The sequence below is a fragment of the Drosophila teissieri genome, chromosome 3R (genome assembly GCF_016746235.2).
Source record: "Drosophila teissieri strain GT53w chromosome 3R, Prin_Dtei_1.1, whole genome shotgun sequence".
Lineage (NCBI taxonomy): Eukaryota > Metazoa > Arthropoda > Insecta > Diptera > Drosophilidae > Drosophila > Drosophila teissieri.
In genome coordinates, this window is record NC_053032.1 from 26,252,320 (window position 1) to 26,276,609 (window position 24,290).

The following is a 24,290-nucleotide window of genomic DNA, read 5'->3' on the forward strand; positions in this document are numbered from 1 at the left end:
ATCGAGCACTCACACACACACACACAGGCACACTCAACTGCACGCCTAGAACAATGCACACCAATGCACACACGCCCATTAATTCACCACATTTTCTGTGTCGCTTTTTTAACGCACGCACACAAGCAAAAGGAATGCACTTCTGCCGCTGCGCTGCCGGCGTCACAGCAATTAGCTGCCTTTTTTTGGGCGAATTAACGGGAGGGTGGGGTGCAGGGGTTATGGTGGGGAATGGCGAGAAGAGATAAAGGATATATTAAATACTAACCTACAAAATAAATATATTTTGTATAATTAGGGAATCCAGTTACATATGTAGGTATATTTTAGTATATTTTAAGCATTGGTTTTCCTTGTGTAAAATATCCTATCTATATTAATTTCAATTCAAAAGGTTAATTCCCAAGATTGGCCTGAAATGAAGACGAAACTCACTCAAACGCATTAGCTCGCCAATAAATTCGGCTTGAGAAACTGCATTTCCTGCTCATTAAAAGTGGCTCTCCTGTGGTGAGTTTCTCCTTCGGCTACTCAACTCAAGCGCGCCACTCAAGAACGTTGCTCTTTCTCTGTCACTCAGTGAGTTTCATGTTAATGAGCCTAAATGCTGTCTTACTTTTGTTTCCCCTATTTTATGTTTATTTTTTTGGTTTTTGTTAAATTGCATTTATTGTACTGCTGGACAGTGTGAACTTTGAGTTGGCTTTGTTTGCGTCAAAAAATGAAGTTTTAAGTGATGATAAGTCACTCTCTTTGACTGCGTTTTTCGGGTGTCTCTTCGGAAGTGCGCAGTTAGATTGGCCAAAATGGTGGAACGTGATATTTGTTTTGAGTTTTTGAGATGACTAATGCCAAATGGCAGATAGAGATATAGAACGATTCCCCAACTGCGCACTTCACTTTACTATCATTTATTTTTTGGATGGTGTGAAAATCTTCGCACACACTTTTCATTTCACTTCCAGTTAGTGTCTGGTAGTACTAGTACAACTACGACACCAACAACGATGAATATGGCAATTGTAGTTCAGTTGTAAAACGCCAACGACCTGACTGACGCACGTTCAAGGTATTATCTCATATGGCAAGCGCGGGAGCGAGCGAGAAGGCATATCCACGCACACACACGTATGAGCGCATGCCATAAGAGCCCTTGCTCACCAACACCAACAGCGGACTCAACTGACACAACACAACAACGCACAGCACAACAACAGCAACAACAACAGCAACAACAACAACAGTGAATTCAGTGACAACAATGAGAGCGCAACAGTTGCAAAGTCATGTGGCGAATGCTGCAAACGAAGGCACATTGACTTCCCTCGTTGCTCCCCGCCCCCGAAACGCATCTTTCGATCGCCGATGTATCAGTTATGAAAAAAATACAAAATAATAAGTGTCTACAACCACTTCTATAGATATCATACATATTACATCTATAGATATCACACTTATTTGCTTCGTCAGCTTATAAATTAATACAAATGTGGATATAATAGATCTTTGCCAATAGATTTTGGTAAAGTAAAGTTTATAAACCTGAAAAACTAAAACACCTTTTGCGACTTTTAAAATAAAAATATTTTATTGATGTTTTATAAGAAAGTTGATCTTTTGGTAAGCTCTAATTCAGTGAATTAAATGCCTAATTTATTTTGAAAGCGAAATACTTGACCCTGTTTAAATTGGCGACTTTCTACTGTGGGTACGTAGCAATTCCTTTGTTTATATATACATACACACGCTTTATGTACATACAGATAGTAGATGAACACTTTTTTCGCTTATCGTGTGGCTTTTGTTTACATTTGAGCAACGGCAGGCCCAACTCGTTTTTCGTTGCCACACCAAAGTTATTGGGACATGCGATTTGATTCTGCTTTTACAACATCTTCAATCAAATCAGCTTCTATATATAAATTATCAAGCGTATATTATACACTTTTTTGCAATACTGCCAGCTTGTTGATAATGCTCCTTAATCAATTACACTCGTTTTTGTTTTCGCTTATTTATGGGTGGGCAATCGCGTTATATACGTAAATTCAATATACTCGTATATGTATGTTAACAGTATCGAAGTATATTGGAAATTTCTTAGATTTCGCTATTGCAATTTGTTGCAACGATAATCGGTTATCAGTTCGCTCATTGCATTGCCGCAAGTGACTGCAATTGGAGCAAATGATTCAGCCGGGGCGTGTTCTTTGTTGTTGGGCATTATGTGGCAAGCGGGATGTATTCGAATTGCCTTCAATCAAAATCAAGAATTCTGACGAAAGTGCTTAGATAAAGACAGCGGTTTACTTTCCAGTAAATTTAAAAGACTTTGGAAAACAGTAATTACATATTTAGATGTAGATTTAGATTATTTGCATATCTGTTATTAAAACCTGAAAGATATTTCTTTCTTAAGGTTAAATTTAAATGTTAAAACTATAATTTTTTTTAATTTATTGATCGAATTGCTCACAGCTCACATTTCAAGCCGCTTGAATAGCTTTAGAAAGTATTTTTTACGCCGCCAAATTCGACAGCAGATCGCGTAATGAATGCGACATATCACGTATACGCATTGTGGTGCCAGTTGCCAGTTGGCAGTTGGCAATTGGCAATTGCACTCTCAACTTGAATTCGCTGTATTCTTGGCACTTTTTGCTTCCGCATAAAATGTCGCACAACAAGTTGTTGCCGTTGTCGCCATATAGACGTTCAGCCGCTTAACCCACAACTACCCGCTAGCCTCTTAACCCCTTACCGCCGGCGGACGCCTTTTACCGTTTCAACGCCATTTTGGTAAGACCTCAAGGCGAACTTGTCTCGACTCTCCAGTCTCATTCATTCTTTAAGCGTGTTTATTATGCTGGCAATTTCGTTACGTTTGATTAGTGGCCGGCAAATGGCAGTTGACTTGCAGCAGCAACAGCAGCAGCAGCAGCAGCGTTTCGATTGCGTTTTGCAAATAGTTAACTGGATTTTTCTACTATTATATCAAGTCGATTTTTCGTATTGTCAACCTTGGGCGAGCGGAGTTAGAAATTGTGCACTTGGCTGGCTTGTCAATCGAATTCGCATTTAAACTGCAAATTTATGGCACACGATTTGCACATTACAGCTGCCAGAACACAGAGTTCAGATTAATTAAGCTAACAAAAAATAAAAAATATAAATCCAAAAAAAAGAGGAAAATAAGGGGGAATAAAATAGAGTGCGAAAGTATGGGGAAATAATACGCAAACGTATTAAAATTCATGCCATTGAGCCAAAGTCTAATGCATTTTCAATGTATTTTTACAAGCAGTGTGCTGAATATTTATCGATTAGATGTCGTCTCTGCCCAGTACCCCTCATCACCCCCCTTTGCTAGTCATCCCTTGTGTCTGCTGCAGACAAAGACGCAGAGGATAAAACGGAAGTACAGTTTGTAGTGTCCGCACAAAAGCAATTGCCAAGGAGCTAAAAACGCCACAAGTGCCACAAGGAGAAATCCAAGCAGTTTCTATTTTTCCTTCCTGCTGAGCTCAAAATGGATATACAAAAAAGTGCAGACGTCATTTCGCCTTTTTTCGGGCATCGAAGAACGAAGAAACAAAGGATGAGTTTTTGGTGTTAGGAGCGTAAGTTGTTTTTCATGTAGGTTTACTTTTTTGGGGCGGATTATGCCTAGGGATAGAATCTGTGCCACGCAAATTAAATTGGTTGTCTATGATTGCAGGAGCTTTGCAATATGCACATATCCCAGGATTAAATGCTTGAACTGGGAGAGGGAATAGCCTTGCTTCCTAACAACAAGTTGTCGACAGATGACAACTGTTGCTTCGCGTGTTTGGCGAGAGTCGCGGGTGGTTGGATTGCAAACTCCCCACCGCACAACACATGGGTTTTCGTCGAAAATCGCCGAAAGTGCCGCGACTGGCGCAGCAGCCGGAAAACTCCCTGCCCCCCCTGGAAAATCACATACATATATACATGAACCGAAACCGAAAAAACCCGGCGGCGACTGCGTTGTTAGAACGTGTGAAGTGCTTTCTTTGCATACTTTTGTGCGTTGTGTTGCCGGCATTTGTGTTGGCGATGCTGCTGCTCCTTTCGCTCCTGCCACTTGTTGTGCCCCCGTGTGGGTGTGTGAGTGTGTACTGCGACTTATGCAACAAGTGCGCTAGTTTGTTGTTGTATAACGATGTTACAAAGTCAACACACAAACGTCTGCCACGTCGTCATCAGTGTCGTAGCAGCATGTTTTGGTTTTGTTTCGCTCGCTCCCTTGACTTTTGCCTCCAACATGTGTTTGTCTGTGTTTTTCGGTGGATTCTCTCTCCTTGAAGCAGGTTTGGGAATTGGGGTTTCTTCTCCAAAAAACATTTTCTCGTACAAGCATACAAGAATGCCGTATACACCTTGTCTCGAAGTTTTTGGGTATTGTGTGCATATTTTAAGAGTGTTCTGCCAAGTGTTTTTACACAATCTGTCGACGAGTCGAGTTGTGTAAGTTTTCCTCTTGAAGGTTTTCCTTTTTGGGTGCGAGCATGGATTTTTCGTTGCCCTTTTCAATGTGTCGTTTGTTGTGCAAATTGCCACCTAAATGGCTTTTATGGTTTGCAAGTTTGCAACGAAAGTTTGGAGAGAATTAATAGATTTGCATATGTGTTGAGACGTCTTGAAAGGTGAACTATACCCGCTGGAATAGTTTTTGGGTAAATTGTTGTTGCAGCACGTTAGCTGTGACTAAATTGTTTATATGAGTGTGATAATTGAATTATGGAAAATTGGTTGAGTGAAGTTTGCAGAGGCTTTTAAAATATTTGTACTTGGATAAATATTTTAAAAGCCTCTGAAATATTTGTACTTGGATAAATCACAACATTGGAGAAAGTTAACTAGTTATTATCAAAATCAATTCAGGAACCTTATTTCCCTTGCATTTTTAATTATAAAAACATTAAAAAATATTAGTTTTTCTTGACCAATATATTTAGATATTTAGATCCAGTACTAACGATAATAAATAATTCTTCTTGTATTATGTTCTAATGTTTAGTTCCCATTGTGAATAGAAATAAAAGGTTTACATAACATTTAGTTCAACAAAGAGCTAGTCACTGAGTTTGTTTTGATTTTAAGTGTATTATTTTCCATACATTTAAGCTTCATTAGATTAGGTTTCAAACTGTAAGCACCGAGGCCATTCAAACAGAACTCTTTTGAGTGGCGAATGAATGGAACTGTATGAAAATAGTTTACCAACTCACCTGCTCATTGCTCGACATCTCGAACATGCAATTAGCACCGAAAAAAAGGTAATAACTTGGCTGCTTCATTCAGTCAATTCAATTAAGCGTTAACACACATATGCCACACTTATCATTCGCTCCGTCTCTGTCCAACGGCCTCGTGTCGTCTCTGTCTGTGCCTTCGACTCGGTGTATGCAAAATGGCTGTGTGATCGCTTTAATTAAATGCCTACACATAAATTATCTCGTTGCACTCGACGACAGAGTCTTTAATTAAATTTCCACAAACACACACACACACACTGAAACACACGAACCTTCACAATTCGCGACCCACAAAAGCGCACAACACTTTTCAAAAGGGTTACAAGTGGTGGTAAGTTGAGTCAATCAAGAAAATCGCGAAGAGGCGGCCAGCAACAGTTGGCGCCAATTGTTGCTTCAATCGGTGGAAATCAAGTTGAAACTCTGCCAGACTTCCGTTTCATTCGGATGTGCGATTTGTGCACCTGAGTAAGATTGGATTTTTCGGAGGCCCTCGCTGCCGAATTCAAAGTTGTCGTCCTGCTGGTGGCTGCTGCCAAACTCACTTGTTGCACAATGCCAACCGAATGCCGACGCCAAATGCACGGGAAAATAGTTGTGCAGTCGCTGCTGGCGCTGGCTGCGCAGCCATTGCCTTCCCAGTTTTCCTTTTCGCAGCAACAAATTCGACAAAAATGCCCGATACACCCACCAAACTACGAGACGGAGCCAGACCAGCCAACCGAGTGCAGCCAAATGTTGCTGCAAGGACCCAAACCCAAGTTGTCCCCACCGCCACCCCCCAAATGCCATTCAAACTACACTGCACACCCACATCCACACACACACAGATACTAACACTCACACAGACATAGATAGTACGTAAAAGGGGGTGGTGCAGTGGGCGGTGGGTGGGTGGCTGGGTGGCTGAATGGCGACGACGTCAACGAAGCGACGAAACTTTTTTCGAGCACACGAAACTTTTTCAGCACGAAAATCAAATGCAGCAGCAAAATAACGAGGCAGCAGCGCAGTCGACGCCGAAACTCAGACTCAAAGCTCACCCAATTTCCCACTTTCCCGCCACCTAAAAACACCGCCCTCCCCCCGCCCACAACCCCCCTCTCCAGCCACTGCTTTTGCCACCCACCTCCGCAGTCAGCCAGCTCAGTTGACTACATTTTTTTTGTTCTCTCTTTTTTGTGCCATTTTGTTTTTGTGTGTTTTGCTGTTTTGCCTTCGCTACTCTTCCCCACCCCCTAACCCACACACACACACACACACTCTTGCCTACATATAATGTGCAATTTTTTCCTGCAGTGCATTTTGCCCAATGTCCTTAGCGCCATATTGGCGCGCTCTAGCTCCTCCTAGCTCCCCAAAAACCCCCTGAAAACCCCCTGGAAACCCTCCCATTTCGCATTAACTTTGTGCTTTTTCGTGCTTCCGCTTCATTTTTTCCTCTCTGGCGAAAAAAGGACGAAGGCAGCCCAAGCTCGGAAAAATGCAGCGGGAAAAAATGTTGGCCTGCGTCTTGTCCGCAAAACGATGGGAAGGGGGAGGAGGGATGGGGCAGGCGTTTGTCCTGCGAAGGAAAGGGGGGGAGGGGGACACTGTCCTGGCCATACCTTGAACCCAAGGCAAATTCTCAATCAATCCCCATCCCACGATGTGCAGCCAAAGTCCACCTCAAGCTTACTGACTTCCTGGCGAGAACCGGCCGGTTGACCAGCATCAGCACCCAGCTGCACGGCGAGAAAATGCTATGCATTTCAATATTATACTTTTATATGTGCCATGAATAACTGCTTTATTCATTTAACATTTGAAGGCTCTTTCAACTATAATTCGACCTACATAATCTAGCACACTGAGAACAAGAACGTTTAGTTTCTGTACAAAATTCCAACAATAAAACATTAAAATTGAAATCAAAATAATAACAAAATTGTTATGTTTTCTTGATCGTAATATGATCAACAATTATATGATCTTCAATTATTACTTATTATAAGTGTTTCTTTACATTTTTGACTATTTGCCAGATTCTTATTAGTATAATTGATATCTATTATTTTATAAAATATTTTCTCTGTGCACTTACCATCCCACTTTCGCAGGAAAAAAGAAACCCCCAAATGAATGAAAAAAACGGGCGAAGCAAAGAAGGAAACCGGCCAAAGGCAACCAACCAAAAAATCTATTTTCCAATTTCTGTGCACCCAGAAAACCGATGTGGGGTGGCTAAAATCGGGAAATTGTGGGAGTGGATGCGATGGGTGGCTCAAATGCACCGAACTATGGTCGGGCTATCTGCCTCCCTTTCTTCCACCGCTCCGTCTCTTTCTGGCTATTTTCCTCTCGCTCGCGCCGTGTTTCACCCACTTGTGGCGCTTCCTCACACACAAGCTCTCACACACACACCAATACGATTTTGGCTGCCTCACACGAAGGACCAAGGACGAAGGACGATGGCGTCGCCCGGCGACTCCTTCGGCGCTTGCAGCGTCATCCTCGCAAAATACAACAACAAGTGGATGAGGATGTGGCTGTGGATGTGGATGTGGCTGTGGCAGTGGAAGTGGAGAAAACTCGTAAAAATGTAACCTAAAAACCGCCGGAAAAAATTCAACAAGGCAAAGGCAAAGCGCAGAAAATATAAGGAGCAGGAGGAGGAGGAGCAAAATAGTTCGCCCGACATTGGAAAGTAGGTGGAGTGCTTATTGCGTAGTCCATGAAAGCTGGCCAGGATTGGATTGCCCACCCACAGCCACCCCCCTCCACGCCCACACACACACACACAGGCAGACGCGACGTTGTCCTCGTCGCTTGTTGCATCCTTCTGGCATAAAAATGCCTTCTTACAGCCAAAGACGGTGGGTGGAAAATCCGAATGGAGCGGCGAGAATAGGGGTAGGGGGAAAATGGTAGGAAAAGCCAACGCCGACAGCGGCGCCTGCAACGCTATTCTCCTTCTCTTTATTGTTGCTTGTTGTTGGCGTAATCGAAAGATGCGTTTGGCAACGTGGGCGGCGGTGGGTGGCCAATGGTTTGGGCCAAAACCCGACCACTACATAGAGACACGCTACGCGGAGGTGTGGGAATGGCCCACAATATTGCCCAACACCTGCTGCTTCTTAATACACCAACACACACACACACACCCGGAAACTTTCTGCGCTCTCTTTCAGCTGCAAAAAAATTATATATATATATATGTATGTATATATGTATGTATGAGAAGCTTGTTGCTTTCGGCCACCACTAACCCCCACACCCCATCATTATAATGCATCTCTTTCTCTTCTATATATTCGAGATTTTTTCCTCTATTTATTTTAGTTTATTTTTTGTCGTATTTCTTTTTTTTTGTAAATAAAGGCAAAGGAAAAGTTTGGCTTTTTAATATGTTTACACCCCATCGGGTGGCGGGGGGAGGGCGGGGTAGTTTTCCAGGCAAACAAACTGAATGGAAGGGAAAGGATTCGGGTGAGAATTGCGGAAGGAGCGAAGGAGCGGCGACTGTGCAACAAGTTAAATCCCTGTTGGGGTTTGTTTTCTGCTGGATAACTTTTTCGCAAGAAAATATAAGCTTAGCAAAATATTTGCCTGAGCTCTTTATTGCTACTATATTCAGGTAGATTGCATTATCCCACGGAAATCTTGTGCGGAAGCAATCGAGGTGTGGTTTATGTCCAAAGGAAACAACTTGATTTAGGTATCTAGAAAATAAGTTTGATTTACAAGTGTCTATTTAAAGAGAGTTAAATTCAATTATAAACATACTCATTTAAGTTCGATTTCTTGTTAAACTTAGTTAATATTCCTTTTCCCCAAATTAAGTACCTTATATTACCAACTTAACACTACTATATGTTTGCTAAAATACCACGTCATTTACTTTTGCAGAGATACCTAATAAAAACTCACTTTAAGCCCCCTGATCCCCAGACACATTTCCGCCCATAACCGTTGCCATCGAAAATTACCTTTATGCAGCTTATATAATTTGGTTAGTGTAATCTCCTTTATGCCGGCGCTTGGTTTCGCATACAGATGGATACAGATGGCCAACCGGGCACGGACACACACCTGAATCCACAAGTGGATGGGCTCCCATTACAATCAAATGAAACTCCACCACTGATTCACTGATTGAGCCATTGCCAACAACAGTTGGGTGGGTAAATGGGAAATGGGAAATGCAACAGGCGAGATTTCCCATCAACACTATGCCCCAAGCCACCCAACCCACCGAAGCCACCCAAACCACCCGTAGCACCCACTGACCCACCAGAAAACTGCAGCCACCCAACCAAAACCTACGCCAACCAACGACGTCTTTGTCTTCCTCTTCAGCTTCGATCAGCATCGTTTTTCCGGGTGGCAGGGGTGGTATGGGTTAGTTGGGTGGGTGGGTGGTGGTGTTGAAAAAAAATCTAGGAGAAAAAGTCAGAAAAAGAAATGCAGGAAAATTCGTTGGCGACGAAAATCGGCCACAAAAACAGTCGAGCCAAACGCTCGCTGCTCGTTGGCTCGTCCTTCGGTTCGGCTTCGTTCGTTTTCCCAATTGTTGTAGTAGATTTTCCTGCTGTTTTTGTGTTAGCTATAGTTGTAGTTGTAGTTGTAGTTTTCCCTCCCACCCACAAAGCTGCCTTTTCGGCAAACGCATTCGGCACTCATCGTCTGCAATTTTTATATTGTGCAATATATTTCGTAGGGATAACGCCTCCCCCCAACCACCCACCATCCTGCGCATGTGTGTGTGTGTGTGGGTGTGAGAGTGTGCGAGTGTGTGCGAGTGTGCGAGTGTGCGTGTGCTTAAGTGCGCTTCGTTATCTCCAGCAGAGCACTTCGTTTTGGGGGCCCCTCTTAACCCATGTTGGCTAGAACTAACCCGAAACCCAGACCCCCAAAACGCCAGACACCCGTGCATACATACATACATATATATCCGTTATATTTCTTTTTTTTTTGTATTTCTCCCATTTTCGTCCTGGCTTCTTTCACATTTTGCTGCAGCTTCGTGCAGCGAGGACAACGAAGTCGTCGTCGCCGTCGCCGGAGAGCCGAGCAAAAATTGTCGCTGGAAAAATGTGCTAAGGGTTTTCCTAGTGGGTCGGAAATGTGACTGGGGGGTGTGGTGGGGTGGGGTGGAAAACCACTGGAAGTGGTGCTGCTGTCTCTGTGTTTGTGCGGGAATGTCAACTAGAAACAAGGACGATAAGCATTATGGAGCGCATTGAGGAAGTAATTGAGTGCACGAGACAGGGACGCAAGGCAAGGACGATGTGTTTGTGTGCTGGCTGGCGAGGAAAAAAAATACACTTACACCTATACCTATATATATATATATATGTATATATTTGTGCTTTGTACATGGAGAGCGGCATTTGTACATACATATATATATATGTACATGTAAAGCCGCCCACTCGCCCAGCAACAACAAAGGGCATTTAACATTTTAATGGGGTTTGGGCTTTGGGTTTTAGCTTGGATCGCTGGCAACGTGCTAAACGTGCTCAAAAACCGAAATGAGTGTTTTCAGGCAAAAGGATAAGGCTGAAGCAGCCGCCAGGAGCCAAAGGAACACATATATATATCCAAGGGTGACACCAGGCCAAAAAACAGAAAAAAGAAACCAGAAAAAAAGATCCCTGCAATTTATGTTAATTTTCCCTCTGTGTGTTTGGCCAGACTCCTAGGTGTTTTTTCTTAACGCGAACATATGGCAAGGGCTTGAGCCCAGTCAATGTTGATTAGGTCTGGCTAAAGTCAATTTCAGGCCAAAAGCGACTTGCAGGCTTGCAGGCACTTCATTTGCCATTTCCACGGGCCAAATCCCATTTGCGGCCTTAATATGAACGATGAGGCCGTCGAAGGGTTTGGAAAATCGCAGGAAAATCTGCAGTTTGAATTCCCCCCAGTATACAATATAGATAGTATAATATCCGGTGGTGCGATGCTTAAGCCACCTAGCACAAAAATTATTCTGCTTATTGGCTTGGGTGCTTTTCATCAGCGCCTTTGGCTTTCAACGGATTTTAATTGGATTGCACGAGAGGTGGATGGGGCTCCAATACAGGTGAGAAAGTATTGAAAGGATAATAGCGAAAGGATAATGGAAAACGTAAATTGATTACCGAATATTTAATGCTATTTTAGACAGTACGGAAGTAGGTTGTAAAATATGGTATGAAAATATTTGTCAAATTAATTATTTATCACAGTGGATGGCAGTTCAATTAGTGAGATTTAAGAGGTATAAGTTTTCCAAAAATTAAAAACTTTTTCCCCGTTTCGTGGTGATATACACATTAGGCTAAATAATGCAGAATTACATTCTTAAATATTTTAAAAAATATATATATATTCCCTGTTTTCTGAAGAAGGCACTGCCCAAACTCACCCACAATGTGCAGCATATCCTTGGACCATTTCAAAAGCTCCCTTTTGATGAGCCGACGCTCTTGCAGACATCTCACAAACGAACAATCGGCCATAGCTTTCGATTTTTGGGGATATATCGGCGATATTGTTCAATCGCAACTGTACCTGCAATAAACAAAAGCGAAAAGTCAACACAATTAGCTGGAAACGACAAACACAAAAATACGAAAAATTTCCCCAATGGAAATGAGTGTTAATTTATTAAATCTATAATGCGCCATATAAAATTTCATTTACTGTTGTTGTTGTTGTTGCCGCATTTTCGAACGCTACGAAATGATTAAACGAGTTTTGTTTCAAGGTTATCGCGAAAACACACAAAACCTGTTGCACTTTAGATTTTTTGTTGTTGTTGTTGTTTTCGTCATATTATTTCATATGCTGAAAATGTATTTATTTTTCTTGATTTTGTTGTTGAATTCTTGCTAAGCCACCAGTCTATGGTAGTTGTTGTTGTTGCAGTTCTAGTTGCCGATGTTGTTGTATTTTGTGGTTTTTTTGCTCAGAGTATTGGTGGGGCTTTTACTATTCGGGCAGCTACCAGTTTTTGATATTTCCTAGTTACAAGTACAGTGGGCTCTAGCCAGAGATACCGTAGAGTTTATAAAAAAATATTTAAAAAAATATTATTTATATGTTCCAAAGTTAAGTTCTTGATCGATTTATATTGGTTATACCCAGGAAAATAGGTAACTTAATTTGGAAAATAAAATACCAATTTGATGATGAACTGAAATCAATATATTACATTTATTTTGTAATATTATTATTTAAAAAAATCTTTCATTTTTTCATTTTGATCCGCTTTTGTGTTCTAAAACTCACTGCACAATTGAACAAATGGACAGCAATATTTCTTGCTGCTTAAGCTGTCTATTACATTAATTTATTCAAATGTCGTTGTCGTTGTTGTCGCTTTGCATTAAATTAGTTTTGTTTCATTATTAAAAAGTCGTAAATTGCGAAACGTGTTTGGGATTTCGCTATGAGTTTGGCTAGAGACTCAATCTCTAATGAGATGCATCGGAACTTTTATGGACTGCATTCCCAATTCGGGTAATTTTCAGGCAAGGCAAAGGGGTTTTTTTTGGTTTCGCCATTTTCCGCTTCTGTTTTGAAGGCCTATGAATGAAAATGCCCCAACCTGTAATTGCCTGTTGGCTGATAAATGATTAAATCTGATAGGATGCAATTTGAGGTACTGCCCGCCGCTTTTCTTTAGGTTTTTCCTGTTCTCCTTTCGGCCTGTGCTATGTGCTATCTCTATGACAGCCACTAAATTTTCATGTTTACCTCGACGGATATTTGCCTACCCGAAAACCGAAAAAACCGGCTTAGTTTTTCCAGCCCCCCCCCTTTCGGATGGAAATTACAATAGCACAGAGCTAGGCAGAGTGGCGCAGAGCTGGAAAATGTAATTGAGATTCTAATATCAGATAGCAGATAGCAGATATGCTGATGTTGGCTTACATGACCGGGCCGAAAGCAGCTGCCATTTGCGCTCCAATCTGCGAGGCCCAGTAGTAGTAGTAGTAAAACTGGTAGCCCAAAGAGCGTTTTCAAGATGTTTACGCTGATGAAAAATTACTCCAGCTGCCATGGCCAAAGGCGGGCAATGCCAAAGTTAGGCCCATCAGCCCAACAAACCCAGCACACCCAGAAAACCCAGTAAAACCCAACAGAACCCAAGCAACAACAGGTAGCAGTAGCTTTGTGGGCGTGTCAACGGAGCACGCGGCCGAACAGCAGCCAACTGATGATGGACGTTGATTATGATGGACGTTGCCGGCCTACCAAGAAGAACAGCCAGGAGGAGCAGGAGGAGCAGGAGGAGCCCAAGCAGTCGAAGAAGATGAACAGAAGCTTCGAAAACCGGCAGAGGAGCCTGCGAGCAATTTGCCAGGGTGGAGCAGCACAGCGAGAAAATATCATCAACAAAAATGAATGGTCAGGGGTTAGGAACTATATCTAAACTCATAAAGCTGCATTTTGAATTTCCTACAACCCTTGAATTTATATGAATACCCTACGGAATATGTAAAACTAGTTTTGCAATTATATATTGCATCTTTACATAATTATATCTTTATTTATAGAAAACGAATAAGCTTGCTATTTAATAAAACCATTATTATGCAACTGAAAGAAAGGGAAACCCATGCATTTTCCTTGCTAATGAAATGCATTTTTCTTCTGGTGCACGAAACGAGCAAGCGAGATGGTAGATTGAGCGATTCCTAGGGCAGCCCAACGCCTTCTTTTTGGTATTATTTTAAGTAATTTTCTAATTAAAACTAAATCGAGTTTCCCCCAAAGGAAATGCCAAACATTCCCCGGCATATCCGTTGATACAGCTGGGCCTGTCACACACAAATATGCAAAGTCAATGCTTATTTTGAGCTCTGCGGCTTCCTGCCTTTCGCATCTGGCTGAGAATCGGAGACAGGCCCAAGACAGTCGTTGCAATAACTATCTATCTATATATATATAGATGAGATGTATATGTACGTGTTACAGATACAAAAGCTAAGGGGAATTCATTCAGTCGAAAGCTTTTTATAATAAATGCCACAAGTATCTGGTGGCTGTCGGTATTCGTATCTCGCTCGCCTGCATTTGATTTCATAAATAAAACAAAATATCAAGGCCGCCCTGCTAGAAGCTAGAAACTCGCAGCCATAGCCATATAATATGTATTGCACTGCTTTGGAATATATGGAATACGAAATCACAAAAACACTAAAAAATGGCAGCAATTGATTGGCTGGCCAAAGGTTCTGCTCTACTCAGTACATTTCAGTACTGTTCTGTTCTGTTCTAAGCCACGAGCGATCACAAAATGTTGCCTAGAACAAAACGAGTTAATATCAATTGGATTGGTTTTGGTTCAGCTCGGTTCGGCTGGAATGGGGGATTGGATGTGATCTGGGCACAAAGTGCATTTTGGCTAACCAGTTTGGACCGACTGCAATCGATTCTCATTAGCTCAAAGTTGAAGTTGAGGTGTTGAATTGGCCCCAAGACTTGGGCCAAATTTTGCGCCAATGTTAAGGCCTTGAAATCGTTTTGCAATATTTTTTTTTTTTCTATTGTTCCAATTGCTGGAGATGCTTTGCATGCCTGAAAGCCTTCGCTTTTTGTTATTCTAAACACTCAATTTGCATAGCAATTTTTTACACTCTTTTCGCCATTCATATTCATATCCAATCGATGAATTTATTACTAATTTCTCGTTTTTGTGGCTGCCCGGAAAAAGGCGGAAATAATCGCTTACAATTTGCTATATTTTTTATTATCGCCCCCAAAGTGTTCTCATAATTTTATTAATTATGTGCTGTTTGTTTTTAGATTTACTTTCTAGCAAAATTGTTTTGCGGATTGCATGGCGGTTTGATTGCATGATCTGTTTATTGTGATGTTGTGAGCGACCTTCGCATAGTAAAATGTATTCATTGAAGTGCTTTAAATTGTGCAAATATGTTAATTTCGCTTAATTCGAATGGGGATTATATGTTAATCAGCGTGCAAAAAACATGAGGAAGCTGGGCTTGTCTTAAGCGAAATATTTAAGGGGGCTTAACGTGTTTAGGGAGCAAGGGAAATTTTATTATTTCTGGTTTTCCGGTTTTCCCTGGTTGCATTTACCTATATCTGTCTCTATGTGTGGGCAAAAACTGGCAGAGCTAACACTAATTTGTTTGGTATCCCCTGGCGTATGAGTAATATTAGCCGGCAGTGGCCATAAATCTTACTTATCTAGCCTCAAAATATCCGCTGACCCTGGAGTTCATATCTGCCGACTAGCAGCGATGACAACTCTCACCTGTTGCAAGTTTGCCAGTTGCTGCGGGCGTGTGCAACAAGTGCAGGCAGCGTGTGCAACATCGGCTAACTAAGGCGAGATGAGCACGCGCCACAACGGCAACACAATGACAGGAAGATCGAAAACGAAACCAAAGTCAACTTGTTGGTTAGTTTACTAGCCAACTAACTGGCTAACTGGCTAACAGGCCAACTGGCTGCTGGCTCAGTTATAGTAACACACATTCGCTGTTGCCTCGCTGCAGTCATTGTATGCAGTCAAGCGCATTTCCATTTCTAACGTTGGTCTGCGATCTGCGGCGCAGAGTCAGAGCCCCACGACTCCACACCACTTCACTCCACACCCAACAACCACTCCATGGAGCCTGGTTGGTAAGGTCGAGCCTGCCCCTCGTTCATGGCCCAGCTCACCTACAAAAACGGCCAAGAGAAGAAAAAAAGGTGAAAAAAAAAACTAAAAACCCGGCAACAAGTGAGGAAAGACAAGTTTCGAGGCGGCTCACCAAGTCTTGCCATTGGACTTGCTCTTGGCTCGACTTGACTTGACTTGGTGTGGCGTTGGCCATTGGCTGATTTATTGTGCATATGGGCAGTAGATTGCACTTGACCCCAAATGAAGTGCTGCTGTTGCCGTTGAGGTATTCGAGCCGTTGCCGAAAGTGCCAAAAACTTAATTTCCTGCCAACAAGACGCACACAAAAAGGCACAAAACTTGGCGCACAGAACTTGGCAAAGTTTGCCGTTGACACTGATTGCATAAACGGGTTGAGAACGCCCCCCGGAGATGTTTTTAAATCAAATAATGAAACAAGAGGAGAATTGCTGCCACTGCTACTGGTACTGGTACTACTGCAAAACAACAAAGTGGCCTGGCATCCGTGTCTCTGTGGGTGAAATGAAGTTAAATGCCGCTCAAGGATGCTAAATGTGCCATGTCGAAATGTGTTGTCTGTGCATTTGTATGGAACTATTTGGCTGCCGGCATTGTGTGTGTCGGTGCTTATTGTCCCTATCTACTTCGTTGTATACCCCTATGTGTGTGTGTGTGTGTCTGTACATAACTGTTGCATGCCGATGAGCAACAGGAGCATTGTCCCTGCCCCAGCTGCCCCAACTTCCCTAGCTGCCCCAACAGCTCCTGCTGCTCCTGCTACTGGCATGTGGCACATTTTCGACATGTTTTGTTGAGCATTTTGGCAGCAGAAATAGCAAAAGCAGCAGCGACACTATCTGGCTGCTCCTCGTTGCCCGTTACAATCTGCAGGAAATGTGAAAATAACGTTACGAAACTTTTTCGTTGCAATATGCGCAACAGGAGGCAGCAGCAGCAGCAGCAGTAGCAACAGCAGCAGCAGCAGCAGGAACATCTACAGCAGCAGCAATGGCAGTTACCAATACAGCAGCAGCACCCACAAAAAAGCCACCCCAAACCCATGAGGACTTTGTTTTTTGCTCTGACTTTGCTTGTTTTTTGGCTGCTGCCATTGGATGGTTGGGTGTGGGTTCGGGTGGCTCCTCCTCTCACCTAAGCACCCAGCTCTCTGGAAGTCTGTCTTCGTTTTCATTTTATTTAGTTTTCACCACCTCCACCACCACCATCACCACCCAAACCCCATTTCATCCCAATGCCTGCACATTTCCCATACCGACTCTAAACTTTTTTTTTATTTTGCACTATATATTTGGGTACAACGACTTGTTGCTTTGTCTGTGTGTAGCATGGGTGTGGCTGCTTGTTTACCAACACCAGCAACTAAACACCCTCTCACATGCTCGTAGAACACAAAACCAAGCCAAACCGAAGCAAATCACCCATCCGCCCCGTATGCTGGTTACGTATACGACCTGTGCCACGTCGAGTGTCATATGTGCTGCTGCTTGTTTTATGATGTCAGTTTCGGGTTTTATTAAAACTGCCTGAAGATATATGCGATGACTTCTTCGGTTGCCTGTCCCTCCTCCTTTCACCTTCGACCTTTTTGCATTGCCACCTGGCTAACCGGCGATGCAAATGCACTTTTTTCATAAATATGTGAGCAGGCCAAATGCATCACATTTGCGTTCTTATATATATTCAAGTTGGTCGCCTTAGTACCGCTTTTTGATGTCGCCATATTTGTTATCGCCATTGCATTTCATAATAATAAAGGAGTTCTTCCGGTTATTTTAATTTTTATTTGACAATCTCACAACTAACTTCATTTTATGTTTTCTTTCAGTTTTATATGGTGCTCTTCTTTAAGTGATGTAATATTTGCCAGTGCTGATGACTATCGCTTTCGCACTTCCGCTGCTTTGGCTGCTACTTAAACAACAGTTTTTATGCATTTATGACTTCCTTCCTTTTTTTTCGGTGTGATTATTGCTTTTCTCGCCGTTGCATCGCTGCCGTCTCTTCTGCGGCCGCCTTATCAATTTGCGAAAAATAAAAAGACTTTGGGTTCCCCCGATTCGCAGTTCGCGATTCGCGTTTCGCAGCGCCGCTTACAAATTGAGGTCACCTTCAAAATTATCAAATTTCGCCCGAAATGATTAACTCGACAAACACGAAAATGTCCGACCCCTCGGAAAAGCCCTCGTCTCGAAATTGTATAAAGAATAAAAAGCGGCAGCAGCAGCAGCACTATACTCGCTCGTTTGCCCGCAAAAAGCCTTATCTTTGTTACACAAAAAAAAACTAAAAAGAAAGGAAAACAACAAGGCGACGATGTTGTTGATGATGATGAATTTGCCCTGATTTCGACACAAAAACAAACAAAAAACAAAAACCAAATGGAAAACTGCAAGACTGAAAAAAAAAGAAAGAGAGGCGCTGTAAACTAAAGAAGCGAAATAGAAACAAAAAACAAAAATTAGATAAGACGAAATTGAGTCGCAGGCCGACAAAGCGACCAGAAGTTTTCCAAGCAATTCGCGAAAATAAAAAAACAAATGCCACAAAAATGTGACAAAAAACGAGCAGCGAAAAAAAAACGTGGAATTATGAACAGTGCAGCAAAGTGCAGCGCGTGTGTGGCCTCGCCGTTGGTGGGAAAGAGAGGGCGCGATGGCGGACCGGAGGAATAGGAAAATATTTTTTTTTTCAGCAGTTGTCTAAATAACGAAGCCAGAAAGCAAACGAACTAAATTGCTGAAAAAATGCAACAAAAAAAATACAAAACAAAAAAAAAACAGCGATGGCGGAATGAAAATAAACGAAAACGTAACAAAAATCAATTGTCGCCAACCAAACGTCAATACAAGTGGTCGTGCGTGTTGCCCTCTCTTTCTGCCCCCGCCAGCCGTCCTTGTCTAATTGCCTGGGTATGTGTACTTCGTGTCCGTGTGAGTATCGTCAAAATTCAGCCGCAATTGAAACTATTTGTAAGCCGCAGGGAAGCAGGCAGAGTTGAGCGAGTTCTATGAATTTAATTGTTACGTCGCCAACGGCAGAATAAAAACAAACAAACCGAAAAAATAAGCAAGTGCTAAACAAGAATTTTATATAAGTCCATTTTCGTGCAAATCAGAAGTTTTAAAACAAAGGTTAGAATTTTGGATTAAGCTAGTAAAATGGTACATACATATGTATGTATAACTTAAGTGATCGAAATATTTGTTGTTGAAATATATATATATGTATGTAAATATCACTTAGTTATAAAAGCATAAAAAATGAAAAAAAAAATGTAATTTAATTGAATTTATTTAAATAAAATTATTGCAGTCATTCAAGTTTAAACCAAAAGCCATGAATGCTATGCTTTGAATTCATTTATTTTATTTTATGATTCCTTTTTATAATTTATTTGTAACTCCCTTCCATTTTATTTCTGCAATCCAACCTTTTGCCACTTAAAATATTAATTAAGATAACAAGTTAACAAAAAATAAATTATAACATTTAAACACAATCAATGCAAGCCATATTGAAATGTAAAATATCATAAAATGGCTCCGTTTTCTATGGAATATCTAAAAAATAGAGGCAAACGTGTTTGTTTTCAGTAAATGATGCCACAAAGAATTTGCGAATAAAAAAACGCTGGAAAATATGAAAAAAACTGGTATGCAAGTATAAATAAAAAAAAATGCGAAAATATTTGTCCCGCGTTTTTGTATTTTCATTTTCTATTTTTCGCAAATTTGTTGTATTTCTGTTTTTCTCCTTTTTTTTGCGAGAACAGTTGAATTGATATTTGCGAACGTTGTTGGCCAGTTTTTTTTTTCATTTGTTGCTGCCGACTAGTTTTTTGTTTGGCATTTTTTTTCGTTGCTGTGCAAAAGGTGATAAGCTCAAGGACAATATGGCAGTTTGGCATTGCCGGTGCGCTGTTGCTGCACTCGCCTAAAAATTGTTTGTTCAATTGTGTTTATGCATATGGAAAATATCGATTTTGTTTTTGGACAACAATGCGGGGGGAATGCCAAACGCATTGTGGCCGTCACACAATTGGCTCTATTAAGGTCGCTGCGCTGTTTAAACTTTGCCAGTCGCTTCTGAGGAATGAGGAAGCCATAATCAACATAATTGACCAACTCCCATTGTTTTCCCCCACCTGTTGCCCCGATGTTTTTCAGCTTTTCTTTTCGTACGGCATTTGACATGGCCAAAGTTAAATTAAAAACATTTATTTCCCCTCCCCACTGCCCTCCCCCCTGCTGTGCTGCTCATTTTTCCCAATCCGAATCCTCGTTTGGGACACGCCTTCTATGTGGAGCACAGCCCAATCTCCTCGGCCAGCTAGAAACAACAACTGCCTGTTGCACCACCTATATACTTCCAGTGCGCTTCCAGTGGCCCCACCACCCACCAGCCAACCACCCAACCGAACTATATAAACTATATAGTGGGGCGGCATGCGGAGGATGCAGAAAAAACTGCGAGAAAGAAGCGAAATACGAAAAATAAGCACAAAAAAATCCAAAGCCTCCCAATTGCAGGAGCCACCCCCCCATCCCCGATCCCCCATCTCCCCCTAACCCCACTTCACCACTCCCATCCTTCGTCCTTGCGAGCAGAGCAACAGTTTCTTTTCCACAGCATTTTCCCAGCCACACGAGCATTGGGGTAATACTGAAATCCCACTAAGCTCTCTCGGATTTCGTTGTAAGCAATTTGCGTACAATTTTTAGGTGATTCCAGAATTAAACCAATTTTTGAGGGCAGAGATTGAATGTTAGGTATCTAGATACTCAGTTATTCAGAACTTTAAAGGTGATTTACAACACAGATTCTTTCTTTCATCCCTATACTTAATTTAGTAATATAAGTATAAAGTTCAATTCAAATAGCATTAGCTTTGGCTCATATATAAAAAGGCTTACATCTTAATTTAACGAAAGTATTATTCAGATATAAAAGCTTAGCTTGAAATGCTCATTTTTATACATACAGCAGTGCAAGCTTTTTAGTTTCCATAAAAATGAATCACGCATTTCCCTGGGCGTAGATGCATAGATGTATAGATGCAGAACCACTAGACCCTTGGCTTTTGGAGTGTGAGTCACTCAGTGAGCGATAAATGCATGGCGACTACTGCCCGACTTCCCGGAGTGGCAGCAACTTGTTGCTGTTGCTGTTGCCTGTGCTGTTGCTTGTGCTGTTGCTGTTGTTGCAACATCTAATCCAATCCAAGGCGAACAATGGCGAATGCAAATGCAGATGCAACCACTTCCTTTTGTCTGCCCGAGGAGGCGAGTTGAGGAGGCCGTGTTGCAATTGCTGTTGTGCCGCTGATGTTGCCCGTGTTGCTGCTGTTGTTGCTGCTGCTGCCTTGTGTTGATGGTCAAGGTCATGAACCTGTTCCAATAACTCGTTTCTTACGTGCAGCACACACACACACCAAGGAAGGCAGACTGGTAGTCAGATGACTGTGTGTTGCATGCTGCCGCCTGTTGCACTCCAGTCTAATGCTAATCCTGGCCCGAAGCCAGCGTCTTGAGGCTGGGATGACTAATGGGTATCCGCACAAATCAATTTGAGAACATGAAATTAAATTTCAATCCATCTTGGCTTCTGTCGCCTCGGCGGCAAATTAAAGCTGAAAACTTGTCGTCGTTGTCGTTGTCGTGAAATGCGGAAAAGCCTCAAGGACAACGGCGAGTGAAAAGAAAATTGCCACGCGTGGGCGGTACATCAGTCTGTGCCCCTCCCCTCCACTTTTATACCCCCACCCCCCTCTCGTTCACCCCACCCGACTGATTCATTGTCTTATTTTTTTCCGTCCATGTGGCAGTCAGACTGTGTCATAAATCGCCGCAAATGAATTATTCGAAATCAAATGCAATTGTGCACAAAGCGAATCACTTGGCGAAATATCTATATAAAAACAATAATAATAAAAACATCAGGCGCAGCGCTTTCCGTCTGTCAACTTGAAATTAGAAGCGCATTAATTAGAAATTTTTATTATTATACTCTCGCACTTGATTCGCATCCACTTCACTTGTCTTTCTCTATTTTATTTTTTAATTGTTCCATGTACAATGCATACATATTATTTTTCATTCAAATTCAATAAATTTCAAGTTGACATTTATATTTGTGCATTAATTGGCCGTTAAGATTTCCGCGTATTACAATTTATTTTTGTGTGCCTCATAAAGGAAAACCCATTCAAGTCCATTGTAGGTGACATATTGTTTGGAAAAGCAAATATTACAGAGGGGGGTGGGGTATCTACACCCATGAGAGGCACTTGTTGGGCTTCCGAATGCAATTGTGTTGATTTCTTGAGCCGATGGAAAGTTTTTCAGCTTTTCATAAACATTCGATTGATTTTCGCGAATTGCTTTGCATTTGAGTAACACGACTGTAATTACCTCTTTCTGTATTACTAAGCAACTCAGATAAATAAATTCTTATCAATTTATTTCCTATTCTAGAATGATCTATTATAATTTCTTTTGAGCAACGAACTTGCCTCAAGTGAGCCAATCAGTGCATTCATTACTCACAGGCATTCAGAGTCATCGATTTAGTCAGCAGAACCGATCCCATAACAATTGGGAAATGCATGATCAGGCATATCAACTTTTTAATTAATAATAATAATACCACCTAATATTGCAATTGGGGAAAATCCGGGAATGTTATGTGTAAACTCATGCAGTTTAATTTGTAATAGATAGATACTTAGTTCCAGAAAAATTAGTGGCTATGATTATAATGCAAATGGAGCTACTTGATTCAGGGAAATCCCTGAAAATACCTTAGCTGTATTGATAAGAAAATATCTACACTGAAGATAATCAGTAAGCATTACAGTACGAGACATTAAGTAAAGTGTAGGGCTAGTATGTTACTTGGAGTTAAATAATTCATAAAATAAAAAAAAAAGTTAATTGAAACAGACATAATTTAATTAATTTTTGTATTGTTTACAGAGCACCCAAAAGTGCTGACTCGTGATTTTTTCCCCATTCTGATGTATGTACATACATATGTACATAAATGGAATGAATAAAAAAGATTTCTTACTCACTTTTCGTGGCAAAGCGTTCCAATATTTACAAGCTCATTTATATGTAAATATGTAAAAAATTTGCGGTGTTTTTTTGTTTAAAGCAGTTGGGTAAAAACGTTGACTTTGTTTGTGGTATTTGTTTTTAATGTATTAAACTTTTTTTGTTTACCCACTATTCATTTATTTGTGGTTGTCACAGCACTTTTGCATTTTCAGCTCTTTTTACTTTTGAAATTTTTTGGTTTTTTTGGTTTTTAGTGGCCTGGCATGTTGTCAACTAAAAAATTTTCGTCATAAGAAAAACGCACGTAAAAGGTTTTTCTCTCAGTTGTTGTTGTTATTATTGTTTTCGCTCGGGAAGAGGAAGCATGTAAAGGTAGTGTGCATGTGCGTGTGTGTGTGTCTCCGCGTGTCTGTGTGTGTGTGTGTGTGAGTAGAAAATAAATAAAAATTCGCACACCGCGACCAGCGACAACAACAACACTGGCAGAACGACGTTACTAATACGCAAGAGCGCAGGCAGCGACGCCGGCAGCGCTGCAGCAGCGAACGCCGCTTTCGATCCGAACCCAAATCGGTCCCCGAGCCCAAGAATCGCCTGTCTGGCCAGCGAGGAGAATGGAGAATGGAGAACGTAGAACGGAGAATCAAGAATGGAGAACGGAGAATGGAGAATCTCGCAGAGAAACCGAGTCTGGCGAGAATATCCCACTATCGGAGTATCCGAGTATCCGAGAATCCGAGGAAGCGAGTAGCCGAGTATCCGAGTAGCCGAGAAGTCGAGAAGCCGAGAAGTCGAGAAACCGAGAATCCGAGAATCCGAATCCAAATCCAAATCAGCGGGGCCGGGACCGAAGCGAACCGCTCGAGCTGACGGACAATGAAGCTAAAGCCAGCCTGCCACAGCTGAGCAGACCGCTGCAGTCGCGTTCGCCGAGCGGATGCACTCACGCACACATGCAAGCGCCCACTTCCACTCGCCCCAAAAGTGCATCCACACAACTCACTCAATGAGCGAGTGAGTGAGCGAGTGAGAGAGAGAGTGTGAGTGAGTGCGGTGGAGAGAGCGCGAGTTAGCCGGCTTGTGTATGTGCAGCTGTATGGGTGCCTTCATTCATGGCAGCCGGTAAAAAAAGGCTAAAAGCGAAATTGGTTAACAGAGAGCCATGCAGCCAGGCAGCAGCAAGAAGCTAGAAAAAAAGGCGAAGAAAAAGAAAATGGTGGCTCAGAGAGCGCTGGATTTTTCGCTCAAGTCGCCGCTGGAAAGGCCAAGAGCAAGTACAGTGCAATTTTTAATTGCACACACACA

At 41.9% G+C, this 24,290-nt stretch overlaps 1 protein-coding gene across 1 annotated transcript in view; it reads right to left on the minus strand.

Moving 5' to 3' along the window:
• LOC122620741 (mushroom body large-type Kenyon cell-specific protein 1) overlaps positions 1-24,032 on the minus strand; it is a 60,830-nt gene extending 36,798 nt beyond the window's left edge. Inside the window, exons 1-2 of the mRNA XM_043798344.1 lie at positions 23,000-24,032; positions 11,671-11,816 (exon numbers count right to left, since the gene is read on the minus strand). Coding sequence (XP_043654279.1) covers positions 11,671-11,764 — 94 coding nt within the window. The 5' untranslated portion in view covers positions 11,765-11,816; positions 23,000-24,032. The remainder of the gene's footprint in view (positions 1-11,670; positions 11,817-22,999) is intronic.
• Between the last annotated feature and the right edge of the window lie 258 nt (positions 24,033-24,290).